This window comes from Physella acuta, unplaced genomic scaffold (genome assembly GCF_028476545.2).
Source record: "Physella acuta isolate Inbredline_101_S28 unplaced genomic scaffold, ASM2847654v3 ptg001874l, whole genome shotgun sequence".
NCBI lineage: Eukaryota > Metazoa > Mollusca > Gastropoda > Physidae > Physella > Physella acuta.
The window spans coordinates 2106-14861 of record NW_026733380.1 but is presented as its reverse complement, the minus strand read 5'-3'; the positions used below and the strand labels follow the sequence as shown (position 1 = coordinate 14861).

At 37.1% G+C, this 12756-nt stretch overlaps 1 protein-coding gene across 5 annotated transcripts in view; it reads left to right on the top strand.

Annotated features, from left to right (window-relative positions):
- LOC131931002 (Na(+)/citrate cotransporter-like) overlaps positions 1-12183 on the top strand; it is a 33509-nt gene extending 21326 nt beyond the window's left edge. For all 5 annotated transcript variants that reach the window (XM_059287680.1, XM_059287682.1, XM_059287679.1 and 2 more), the window contains 8 exons: positions 1898-2026; positions 8386-8490; positions 8663-8767; positions 9322-9416; positions 9899-10011; positions 10365-10526; positions 11039-11176; positions 11704-12183. In XM_059287680.1, coding sequence (XP_059143663.1) covers positions 1898-2026; positions 8386-8490; positions 8663-8767; positions 9322-9416; positions 9899-10011; positions 10365-10526; positions 11039-11176; positions 11704-11853 — 997 coding nt within the window. In that variant the 3' untranslated portion in view covers positions 11854-12183. The remainder of the gene's footprint in view (positions 1-1897; positions 2027-8385; positions 8491-8662; positions 8768-9321; positions 9417-9898; positions 10012-10364; positions 10527-11038; positions 11177-11703) is intronic.
- Positions 12184-12756: the final 573 nt, after the last annotated feature.

Below are 12756 nucleotides of genomic sequence, written 5' to 3'. Positions count from 1 at the left end.
TATGATTATACATTTTTTACAAAATATACGTATTTCATAGATATTTGTATTATTATTTGTCTCTAGCTTAAATATAAAAGCATTAGATTGTTTTACACTTTATGTATTGATAGCTGAATTCTCTATTGCGTCATTAATTCAAGTCTAAAAGGCCTCCACGTGATGCATAATAGATAATATAAATAAAAAAAAAAAAAAAAAATAAAAAAATAAAGAACTAATAATAATTAATATTTTTACTTTCTCGTATATACGAAGAATAGAGAAAGTCTTGTAATCGTTAAAAAAAATCGAGAAATTTTTAAAAATCTCGACGTTTTACACCTCACTGACACGGAAAAGCATAATTTTGCAATCTTGTCCGTATGTCTGTGTGTCTGTGTCTGTGTGTGTAAACACGATAACTTGAGTACCGTTACAGCTAGGTTGATGAAATTATAGACCCCTATTCCTACTAAACAGCGACTATAAAATATTGACAAAAACACTAGTCAGGAAAGTAGAACCCTACATAGTAAATACAGTGGCGTAGCGAGGTCGGGTGTCACCCGGTGCGGCACTTAATGGTGTCACCCCCCAGAGGCGTTGCGACCCTTCCCGGGGACAAACTTTCATGTTTTCAATTTGCACCCCCCCCCCTCAAACTTTCGATTTGCACCCCCCCCTCAAGTTTTTGATTTGCACCCCCCCCCCCCCTCAAACTTTCGATTTGCACCCCCCCTCAAGTTTTTCTCTATATATTTTGCTATTTTTTGCCTTGGTGTCACCCCCCTAAATGGTGTCACCCGGTGCGGTCCGCACCCCCCGCCCCCCCCCCCCCCTCGCTACGCCCCTGAGTAAATATAAATCACTGAGACCAACACTACAGCATCCCAGGAAGGAACATCTAGTATCGAGTCTACGGCAGATTTCTGAAAAACACCTGCCCGAATGTCGTTTACCTCAAGGCCGATTTCCCGAATGGACACTTGCCCGAATGCGACAAACGCCCGAATAGACATTTGACCGAATGCGACAAACGCCCGAATGGACACTTGCCCGAATGCGACAAACCACACGACATTATGAAGGATCAGATTTACGTCAATTTTACACAGACACTCTAGCAATTTTCAAAACTAAAAACGTCATTATGGGGGGAAACACAAAGAAAATATTATAACACTCTGGTCAAACAATAATTACAACAACTATACAAAGAATAAAATGGGCCAGAGAACAAAACACAACTGACATTGGTGAAACCTTTAGAAAATTACACAGTAAACACATCACACCTAAAGAAAGAGAAGTAGGATACAGATTTATCTACCATACAACACCTATATCAACAATCATAAAGGAAAATATAATCATCAATATAACATGCCAAATGTGTAGGAAGAATATACAAGAAACAGATGAACAAATTCTATAAAAATGCAGAGCAATGCAGAGCTAAAACAAATATTAGTAACAATGCTCAAAACATAATGCACTGAACACAACAATCACCATCCACAACATAAAGTAGTTTCCCTTTCAAACCTGACGGTCTATGGGGCAAGTGTAGAGTTCACTTGTTTCTGTAACCTCGGCTTATGAAGAGATAGTGTGGTCAGCTCTAAGCCCAACCGCCTTTACTTTCCTAACGTGAGTTAGGTACCCATCAGAGTTGGGTGGACTCAGGGACGGTCTACTGACTAGAACCCGGATTCGAACTCGTGACTTACGGGTTAACTGTCCAGCTCTCTACCGATAGACCCGTCCCATACCCACAACATAATCAAATCCAAAATCAAAACCGATATACTAACGGTGACAGCTATCTGTAGACAAACAATATTATAATATAGAATTGACACTAGATGGTATACAAGTATATCTTGCTATAAATGAAAATATTTTTTTCTTATAGAGTCTTTGGGGACGTTGGGCTTAAATCACCTGTCACCTTTAGTACGTGGTTGATCTATGGACTGCCGCTGTCGTTACTGGTGGTGCTTGCCATGTGGGCGTGGATGGTGGTGGTGTTCCTCAGGTGCAAGTAAGTCGCGTTTGTGGTTTTTAACTTCCAAATAGATGTTTGGGTTGCTGGTTTATTACAAAAACAACCAACAAACGCTAACATAAGAAAAATGTGAAAAATCTAACCAAATTCAACTGTCCCCTGTGTGTCTGTGTTGTTGTAGTACAAACATTTGAAAGATCTAACCAAACTAAACTGTCCCCTATGTGTCTGTGTTGTTGTAGTACAAACATTTGAAAGATCTAACCAAACTAAACTGTCCCCTGTGTGTCTGTGTTGTTGTAGTACAAACATTTGAAAGATCTAACCAAACTAAACTGTCCCCTGTGTGTCTGTGTTGTTGTAGTACAAACATTTGAAAGATCTAACCAAACTAAACTGTCCCCTGTGTGTCTGTATTGTTGTAGTACAAACATTTGAAAAATCTAACCAAACTAAACTGTCCACTGTGTGTCTGTGTTGTTGTAGTACAAACATATTAAAGATCTAACCAAACTTAACTGTCCCATGTGTGTCTGTGTTGTTGTAGTACAAACATTTGAAAGATCTAACCAAACTAAACTGTCCCCTGTGTGTCTGTGTTGTTGTAGTACAAACATTTGAAAGATCTAACCAAACTAAACTGTCCCCTGTGTGTCAGTGTTGTTGTAGTACAAACATTTGAAAGATCTAACCAAACTAAACTGTCCCCTGTGTTGTTATAGTACAAACATTTGAAAGATCTAACTAAACTCAACTGTCCCCTATGTGTCTGTGTTGTTGTAGTACAAACATTTGAAAGATCTAACCAAACTAAACTGTCCCCTATGTGTCTGTGTTGTTGTAGTACAAACATTTGAAAGATCTAACCAAACTAAACTGTCCCCTGTGTGTCTGTGTTGTTGTAGTACAAACATTTGAAAGATCTAACCAAACTCAACTGTCCCCTGTGTGTCTGTGTTGTTATAGTACAAACATTAGAAAGATCTAACCAAACTAAACTGTCCCCTATGTGTCTGTGTTGTTGTAGTACAAACATTTGAAAGATCTAACCAAACTAAACTGTCCCCTATGTGTCTGTGTTGTTGTAGTACAAACATTAGAAAGATCTAACCAAACTAAACTGTCCCCTGTGTGTCTGTGTTGTTGTAGTACAAACATTTGAAAGATCTAACCAAACTAAACTGTCCCCTGTGTTGTTGTAGTACAAATATTTGAAAGATCTAACCAAACTAAACTGTCCCCTGCTGTATGTGTCTGTGTTGTTGTAGTACAAACATTTGAAAGATCTAACCAAACTAAACTGTCCCCTGCTGTATGTGTCTGTGTTGTTGTAGTACAAACATTTGAAAGATCTAACCAAACTAAACTGTCCCCTGTGTGTCTGTGTTGTTGTAGTACAAACATTTGAAAGATCTAACCAAACTAAACTGTCCCCTATGTATCTGTGTTGTTGTAGTACAAACATTTGAAAGATCTAACCAAACTAAACTGTCCCCTGTGTGTCTGTGTTGTTGTAGTACAAACATTTGAAAGATCTAACCAAACTAAACTGTCCCCTGTGTGTCTGTGTTGTTGTAGTACAAACATTTGAAAGATCTAACCAAACTAAACTGTCCCCTGTGTGTCTGTGTTGTTGTAGTACAAACATTTGAAAGATCTAACCAAACTAAACTGTCCCCTGTGTGTCTGTGTTGTTGTAGTACAAACATTTGAAAGATTTAACCAAACTAAACTGTCCCCTGTGTGTCTGTGTTGTTGTAATACAAACATTTGAAAGATCTAACCAAACTAAACTGTCCCCTGTGTTGTTGTAGTACAAACATTTGAAAGATCTAACCAAACTTAACTGTCCCATGTGTGTCTGTGTTGTTGTAGTACAAACATTTGAAAGATCTAACCAAACTAAACTGTCCCCTGTGTGTCTGTGTTGTTGTAGTACAAACATTTGAAAGATCTAACCAAACTAAACTGTCCCCTATGTGTCTGTGTTGTTGTAGTACAAACATTTGAAAGATCTAACCAAACTAAACTGTCCCCTGTGTGTCTGTGTTGTTGTAGTACAAACATTTGAAAGATCTAACCAAACTAAACTGTCCCCTGTGTGTCTGTGTTGTTGTAGTACAAACATTTGAAAGATCTAACCAAACTAAACTGTCCCCTGTGTGTCTGTATTGTTGTAGTACAAACATTTGAAAAATCTAACCAAACTAAACTGTCCACTGTGTGTCTGTGTTGTTGTAGTACAAACATATTAAAGATCTAACCAAACTTAACTGTCCCATGTGTGTCTGTGTTGTTGTAGTACAAACATTTGAAAGATCTAACCAAACTAAACTGTCCCCTGTGTGTCTGTGTTGTTGTAGTACAAACATTTGAAAGATCTAACCAAACTAAACTGTCCCCTGTGTGTCAGTGTTGTTGTAGTACAAACATTTGAAAGATCTAACCAAACTAAACTGTCCCCTGTGTTGTTATAGTACAAACATTTGAAAGATCTAACCAAACTCAACTGTCCCCTATGTGTCTGTGTTGTTGTAGTACAAACATTTGAAAGATCTAACCAAACTAAACTGTCCCCTATGTGTCTGTGTTGTTGTAGTACAAACATTTGAAAGATCTAACCAAACTAAACTGTCCCCTGTGTGTCTGTGTTGTTGTAGTACAAACATTTGAAAGATCTAACCAAACTCAACTGTCCCCTGTGTGTCTGTGTTGTTATAGTACAAACATTAGAAAGATCTAACCAAACTAAACTGTCCCCTATGTGTCTGTGTTGTTGTAGTACAAACATTTGAAAGATCTAACCAAACTAAACTGTCCCCTATGTGTCTGTGTTGTTGTAGTACAAACATTAGAAAGATCTAACCAAACTAAACTGTCCCCTGTGTGTCTGTGTTGTTGTAGTACAAACATTTGAAAGATCTAACCAAACTAAACTGTCCCCTGTGTTGTTGTAGTACAAATATTTGAAAGATCTAACCAAACTAAACTGTCCCCTGCTGTATGTGTCTGTGTTGTTGTAGTACAAACATTTGAAAGATCTAACCAAACTAAACTGTCCCCTGCTGTATGTGTCTGTGTTGTTGTAGTACAAACATTTGAAAGATCTAACCAAACTAAACTGTCCCCTGTGTGTCTGTGTTGTTGTAGTACAAACATTTGAAAGATCTAACCAAACTAAACTGTCCCCTATGTATCTGTGTTGTTGTAGTACAAACATTTGAAAGATCTAACCAAACTAAACTGTCCCCTGTGTGTCTGTGTTGTTGTAGTACAAACATTTGAAAGATCTAACCAAACTAAACTGTCCCCTGTGTGTCTGTGTTGTTGTAGTACAAACATTTGAAAGATCTAACCAAACTAAACTGTCCCCTGTGTGTCTGTGTTGTTGTAGTACAAACATTTGAAAGATCTAACCAAACTAAACTGTCCCCTGTGTGTCTGTGTTGTTGTAGTACAAACATTTGAAAGATTTAACCAAACTAAACTGTCCCCTGTGTGTCTGTGTTGTTGTAATACAAACATTTGAAAGATCTAACCAAACTAAACTGTCCCCTGTGTTGTTGTAGTACAAACATTTGAAAGATCTAACCAAACTTAACTGTCCCATGTGTGTCTGTGTTGTTGTAGTACAAACATTTGAAAGATCTAACCAAACTAAACTGTCCCCTATGTATCTGTGTTGTTGTAGTACAAACATTTGAAAGATCTAACCAAACTAAACTGTCCCCTGTGTGTCTGTGTTGTTGTAGTACAAACATTTGAAAGATCTAACCAAACTAAACTGTCCCCTGTGTGTCTGTGTTGTTGTAGTACAAACATTTGAAAGATCTAACCAAACTAAACTGTCCCCTGTGTGTCTGTGTTGTTGTAGTACAAACATTTGAAAGATCTAACCAAACTAAACTGTCCCCTGTGTGTCTGTGTTGTTGTAGTACAAACATTTGAAAGATTTAACCAAACTAAACTGTCCCCTGTGTGTCTGTGTTGTTGTAATACAAACATTTGAAAGATCTAACCAAACTAAACTGTCCCCTGTGTTGTTGTAGTACAAACATTTGAAAGATCTAACCAAACTTAACTGTCCCATGTGTGTCTGTGTTGTTGTAGTACAAACATTTGAAAGATCTAACCAAACTAAACTGTCCCCTGTGTGTTTGTGTTGTTGTAGTACAAACATTTGAAAGATCTAACCAAACTAAACTGTCCCCTGTGTGTCTGTGTTGTTGTAGTACAAACATTTGAAAGATCTAACCAAACTCAACTGTCCCCTGTGTTGTTGTAGTACAAACATTTGAAAGATCTAACCAAACTCAACTGTCCCCTGTGTGCCTGTGTTGTTGTAGTACAAACATTTGAAAGATCTAACCAAACTCAACTGTCCCCTGTGTGTCTGTGTTGTTGTAGTACAAACATTTGAAAGATCTAACCAAACTAAACTGTCCCTTGTATGTCTGTGTTGTTGTAGTACAAACATTTGAAAGATCTAACCAAACTAAACTGTCCCCTGTGTGTTTGTGTTGTTGTAGTACAAACATTTGAAAGATCTAACCAAACTAAACTGTCCCCTGTGTTGTTGTAGTACAAACATTTGAAAGATCTAACCTAACTCAACTGTCCCCTGTGTGTCTGTGTTGTTGTAGTACAAACATTTGAAAGATCTAACCAAACTAAACTGTCCCCTGTGTGTCTGTGTTGTTGTAGTACAAACATTTGAAAGATCTAACCCAACTAAACTGTCCCCTGTGTGTCTGTGTTGTTGTAGTACAAACATTTGAAAGATCTAACCAAACTAAACTGTCCCCTGTGTGTCTGTGTTGTTGTAGTACAAACATTTGAAAGATCTAACCAAACTCAACTGTCCCCTGTGTGTCTGTGTTGTTGTAGTACAAACATTTGAAAGATCTAACCAAACTCAACTGTCCCCTGTGTTGTTGTAGTACAAACATTTGAAAGATCTAACCAAACTAAACTGTCCCCTCTGTTGTTGTAGTACAAACATTTGAAAGATCTAACCAAACTAAACTGTCCCCTGTGTTGTTGTAGTACAAACATTTGAAAGATCTAACCAAACTAAACTGTCCCCTGTGTGTCTGTGTTGTTGTAGTACAAACATTTGAAAGATCTAACCAAACTCAACTGTCCCCTGTATGTCTGTGTTGTTGTAGTACAAACATTTGAAAGATCTAACCAAACTCAACTGTCCCCTGTGTTGTTGTAGTACAAACATGTGAAAGATCTAACCAAACTCAACTGTCCCCTGTGTGTCTGTGTTGTTGTAGTACAAACATTTGAAAGATCTAACCAAACTCAACTGTCCCCTGTGTTGTTGTAGTACAAACATTTGAAAGATCTAACCAAACTAAACTGCCCCCTGTGTTATTGTAGTACAAACATTTGAAAGATCTAACCAAACTCAACTGTCCCCTGTGTTGTTGTAGTACAAACATTTGAAAGATCTAACCAAACTAAACTGTTCCCTGTGTGTCTGTGTTGTTGTAGTACAAACATTTGAAAGATCTAACCAAACTCAACTGTCCCCTGTGTGTCTGTGTTGTTGTAGTACAAACATTTGAAAGATCTAACCAAACTCAACTGTCCCCTGTGTGTCTGTGTTGTTGTAGTACAAACATTTGAAAGATCTAACCAAACTCAACTGTCCCCTATGTGTCTGTGTTGTTGTAGTACAAACATTTGAAAGATCTAACCAAACTAAACTGTCCCCTGTGTGTCTGTGTTGTTGTAGTACAAACATTTGAAAGATCTAACCAAACTAAACTGTCCCCTGTGTGTCTGTGTTGTTGTAGTACAAACATTTGAAAGATCTAACCAAACTCAACTGTCCCCTGTGTTGTTGTAGTACAAACATTTGAAAGATCTAACCAAACTAAACTGTTCCCTGTGTGTCTGTGTTGTTGTAGTACAAACATTTGAAAGATCTAACCAAACTCAACTGTCCCCTGTGTGTCTGTGTTGTTGTAGTACAAACATTTGAAAGATCTAACCAAACTCAACTGTCCCCTGTGTGTCTGTGTTGTTGTAGTACAAACATTTGAAAGATCTAACCAAACTCAACTGTCCCCTATGTGTCTGTGTTGTTGTAGTACAAACATTTGAAAGATCTAACCAAACTAAACTGTCCCCTGTGTGTCTGTGTTGTTGTAGTACAAACATTTGAAAGATCTAACCAAACTAAACTGTCCCCTGTGTGTCTGTGTTGTTGTAGTACAAACATTTGAAAGATCTAACCAAACTAAACTGTCCCCTGTGTTGTTGTAGTACAAACATTTGAAAGATCTAACCAAACTCAACTGTCCCCTGTGTGTCTGTGTTGTTGTAGTACAAACATTTGAAAGATCTAACCAAACTCAACTGTCCCCTGTGTGTCTGTACAGAGGAGGGTGCCTGTGTTGTTGCTGTGCTCCAGAAGCCAACAAGAAAAAACTGGAGAAGGTCAACGCCATGATCAGAGATGAGTACAACAACTTGGGACCTATCACGTGAGATCTTTTATAACCTAAATAGATTTTTAATCTAGACGCTAAGGTTATGTTTATTATTTTCCAATATAAGTTTAAGATGTGTTTATTAAATCAGTAATAAAGCAATTCAGCATTCTCAGCTGTCTTAAATTCGATTCAGCTCACCAAATGTGTTACTCTAACAAAACAGATATGCCCAAGGTACAGTGTTGGTAACGTTCGTACTGCTTGTTGTTGCTTGGATCACTCGTGATCTTGGTGGAGCTGGTGGTTGGGCGGATTGGTTCCCTCCTGGGTAAGTCGAAGGTTTTACAGTACAAGTCGCTAATGAAAATTGATGACAATGAAGATTGCTAACAATGAAAATTGATAACAATGAAAATTGCTGACAATGAAAATTGCTGACAATGAAAATTGCTGACAATGAAGATTGCTAACAATGAAGATTGCTGACAATGAAGATTGCTAACAATGAAAATTGCTGACAATGAAGATTGCTAACAATGAAAATTGCTGTCAATGAAAATTGCTGACAATGAAAATTGCTGACAATGAAAATTGCTGACAATGAATATTGCTAACAATGAATATTGCTAACAATGAAGATTGCTAACAATGAAGATTACTAACAATGAAAATTATTGACAATAATACTGGCGAAAATGCTCACTCAAAAATAATTGCAAATACAAAACTTACGTCAACAGTGTTTCTTCAAGACTTTTTTCCCCTGAGGTGGGGGGGGGGGGCACTTGAAATTTTCGGGGGGAGGGTACGGACTAACGTTTCCGGAGGGGCGGACACTGTTAAAGTATATTTTCTATATAAATTCCATTTTATTTTCCTTAGATTGAGTGACTCCACCCCGTCCATCTTGTTTGGTATTCTCATGTTTGTTTTACCGTCATCGCTGCCGAACATTTACTCACGGAGAGGCGGAACCAGTAGGTCAAATGATGTCATTTTTCGTTTTATTTATACACGTTAAAAATACTAGTCACAGTTTGTGACATGAAGGTATACTGACAATGTTCTCATTGAAGACGTAGGCTCTGTACAGTGAGTTTATGAAATGTGATCCTTCTGTTGTGCAATACTCTGATACAACTGTGCTGGTGGAATCATGGGGACAGATGTGCTCATCAATTTTGGCGTCAACAGAACAGGAATGACCGTTTATTTTAAGTCAAAAGGTTGAAATGTCCTTAATTTAGGAGCAAATAGGAAAGAAGGGTCGTTTAATTATTGAGTCAACAGGACAGAAATGCCCGTTAATTTTTGAGTCAGCGGGATAGATATGCATAAGATCTGGAATGAAATGTGAAATATTGTTGCAACGCTAACTTATCATTAATTAAAACTATGGGGACCTCTCCTTCACTTACAGTAAACTTTTGGTGAAGGTAAACAATGTTTACACCCACAGACACCTACACGAAGGTGACGCCCCTGCTGAAGTGGAGTCACGTCCATGAAAAAATGCCCTGGTCCCTGTACCTCCTACTGGGGGGTGGTTACGCTATCGCCCAGGCTGCCACGGTAAGTCAACATTAGGGCGCGGGTGGCGGTGGATGAAAATATAATTCCAAACAATAAACACCAGTGTTTCTTCCAGACTTTTTTCTTCGGGGGAGAAGGGGGGAAGGGGGGGGGGGGCTTGATATGTTCGGGGGGGGGGGGGGCGCTCAACATTTTCTGAGGGGACGGACACTGGTAAAAGTATATATTTTCTATATAAATTCCATTTCATTGGGGGGGGGGGGGGGGGAAGGGGTACTATTTCAGATAGATAAATGAAATTTCACATGTAAGTAAAAGATCTAATTCTCTGGAAGTATTCTCATCAACTCTGTCATTTCCGTATGCCTTTAGATTTGAGTATTGTTCCCCAGGTTTCCGGTCTGGCTACCTGGTTGGGTGAGCAGCTGATGGTGTTCCAGTCACTCAACCAGTGGGTTGTCCTGCTCATCATCTCCTACATCGTGTGTTTCGCTACTGAGGTCACCAGCAACACGGCTATAGCCACGTTAATGATGCCCATCCTTTCACAAATGGTGAGCTATAATTACAGCATAATCAAATGTTGACAACAATGATAATTACAAAATAAATAAATGTTGACTGATGCTTAGTGATAGTTACAAAAGTGACGGTTGTAGTATGTGATAGTCACACCATTAACAAATGTTGACAATAGAGATAGTTACAACAATAGCAAGTATTTTTAACTTCACACGAAAAAGAAATGATACTTATAAATTATAAAGTATAAATCGGTGTTTTCGTCCAAGCATTAAACTTATTTTGTGTTACGTTTGTGTCGTGTTTGTGTTGTGTTTGTATTGTGTTTGTGTTGAGGTTAGTTTTGTTCTGTTCCCAAGTTGGTACATTTAAAAAAGATTTACCGTGACGGAGCACGGGTATGCAGCTAGTACTTTATAAATTATATGTTATTTTACATTCATTTTTTATATTATTCTGTAATATAAACTATAAAAATAGTGTTCTGTAATCGAAACTATTTTAGTTAAATATTTTTTAAAGGGATTATAAATTTTAATTTCAGTCCATCAGTCTAGGAGTGAATCCTCTGTTTTTCATGTATCCTGCCGCCATTGCTACGTCATTCGCCTTCATGTTGCCCGTGGCAACACCACCCAACGCCATCGTCTTCGCTAGTGGCACAGTCCGTGTTATAGACATGGTAAGATAGGATAACTGAATAGCCTCCCTTGATAAACTTTCCTTGTAGTGTTATAGACATGGTAGGTAACCGTGTTGTTCTTTCTAGAGTCACTTCCCTTTGACTAGACCAGCCATATATTTAATGGGAAAAGAATATTATCCCTTAATTATCATTTACTATTACAACCCTTCTTATTAAAAAATTACCCCAACCCCATCCCTACCCAATCGCCAATATTACTTGCAGGTTAGGGTTACGTTTAATCTCAGGATTAGGTTTATGGTCGATTTGTAATCGACAGGGACTGTTGGGAGGGGTTGGAGAATAATGTGCACCTCAATTTTTTATTTGGGGGGAGGGGGAGGGGGGTTAATATACAGGGGGTAATAGTCACGGGCTATTGCCGTGGCGGGGGGGGGGGGGATGACGGGCGATAAAAAATTGAGGGGGGGTCTAATCACCTTCGACAACATCAAATTTTAATCTAAATTTAGTTTTCGAAGTGCAAAATTAAAATCTACCTTGAATGTAATTGTTTTTCTCAGGTGTCCAGTGGTTTGTTCCTCAACATTATTTGTGTGCCGATTCTTGTTTTTGCTACAGCCACGTGGGGCAACGCCTTCTTCCATTTCGACCAAGTACCGAAAGAATTTCTAAAAAATGCAACCAGTTCTGGTCAAATATTACATTCTTAATGTAATTTGCTTTACTAATTACATCAATCTAATCAATTAATTTAAATTTATTTTATATTTTTTCCGTGATTTTTGTGCTACTTTTTAAATTAATGTTCTAAAATTATGTAACATTGCTTTAACATAGAAATTATTTTTGTTTTCATTTAGAATTAAAAAAAAGGGAAGTGAAACCTGATGTAAATTTTAAATGATTTTTGTGAATAAAGCATAATTATTGTTACATAATGATTTTTAAAAATACTTAATGTACCATAACAAAAATTCCTAAATATATCGGTTAAGTATGATTGGGGAAAGGATCAAAATTAAATATGTAAATTTAAAATATGTGTTGTCATTGTGTATATGTTTAAGAATATATATATATATATATATATATATATATATATATATATATATATATATATATATAGTGTATATAGACTTAATTTACATCGTTGTCGTTGTATAAACATGTCTATTTGTAACAGATAGGCGAATCTTACTTAAAATGTTCATTACAAATATGGTATCTATATATTCCATTGAATACATGGACAAGCAGATTGCTATCGTCTATGACATTATGTTTTTTTTATCACACATTGTTTTAAAAACTTTTTAAAACGTATACAATGATATCGTTTGCTGAGCTTTACTTGTATCTTTATGTATCTTCATAACATTCAAATTCCTAAATTGTCTTGTTTATTGTTATTTATATTCAATGTAAAGTCCCCAAGCTAATATCAACATTTATTGTCTTATGTATTTACCACAATATAATTTTATTACATGATGTGAGAACAAACACCAGTAGTGAAAGATGTATTCGTATATTTTATATGACATCCTTTCATTACTTGGATTTTACAATGACATTCATTGACGGTAATATATTTATTATAGAGAAATAAAAAT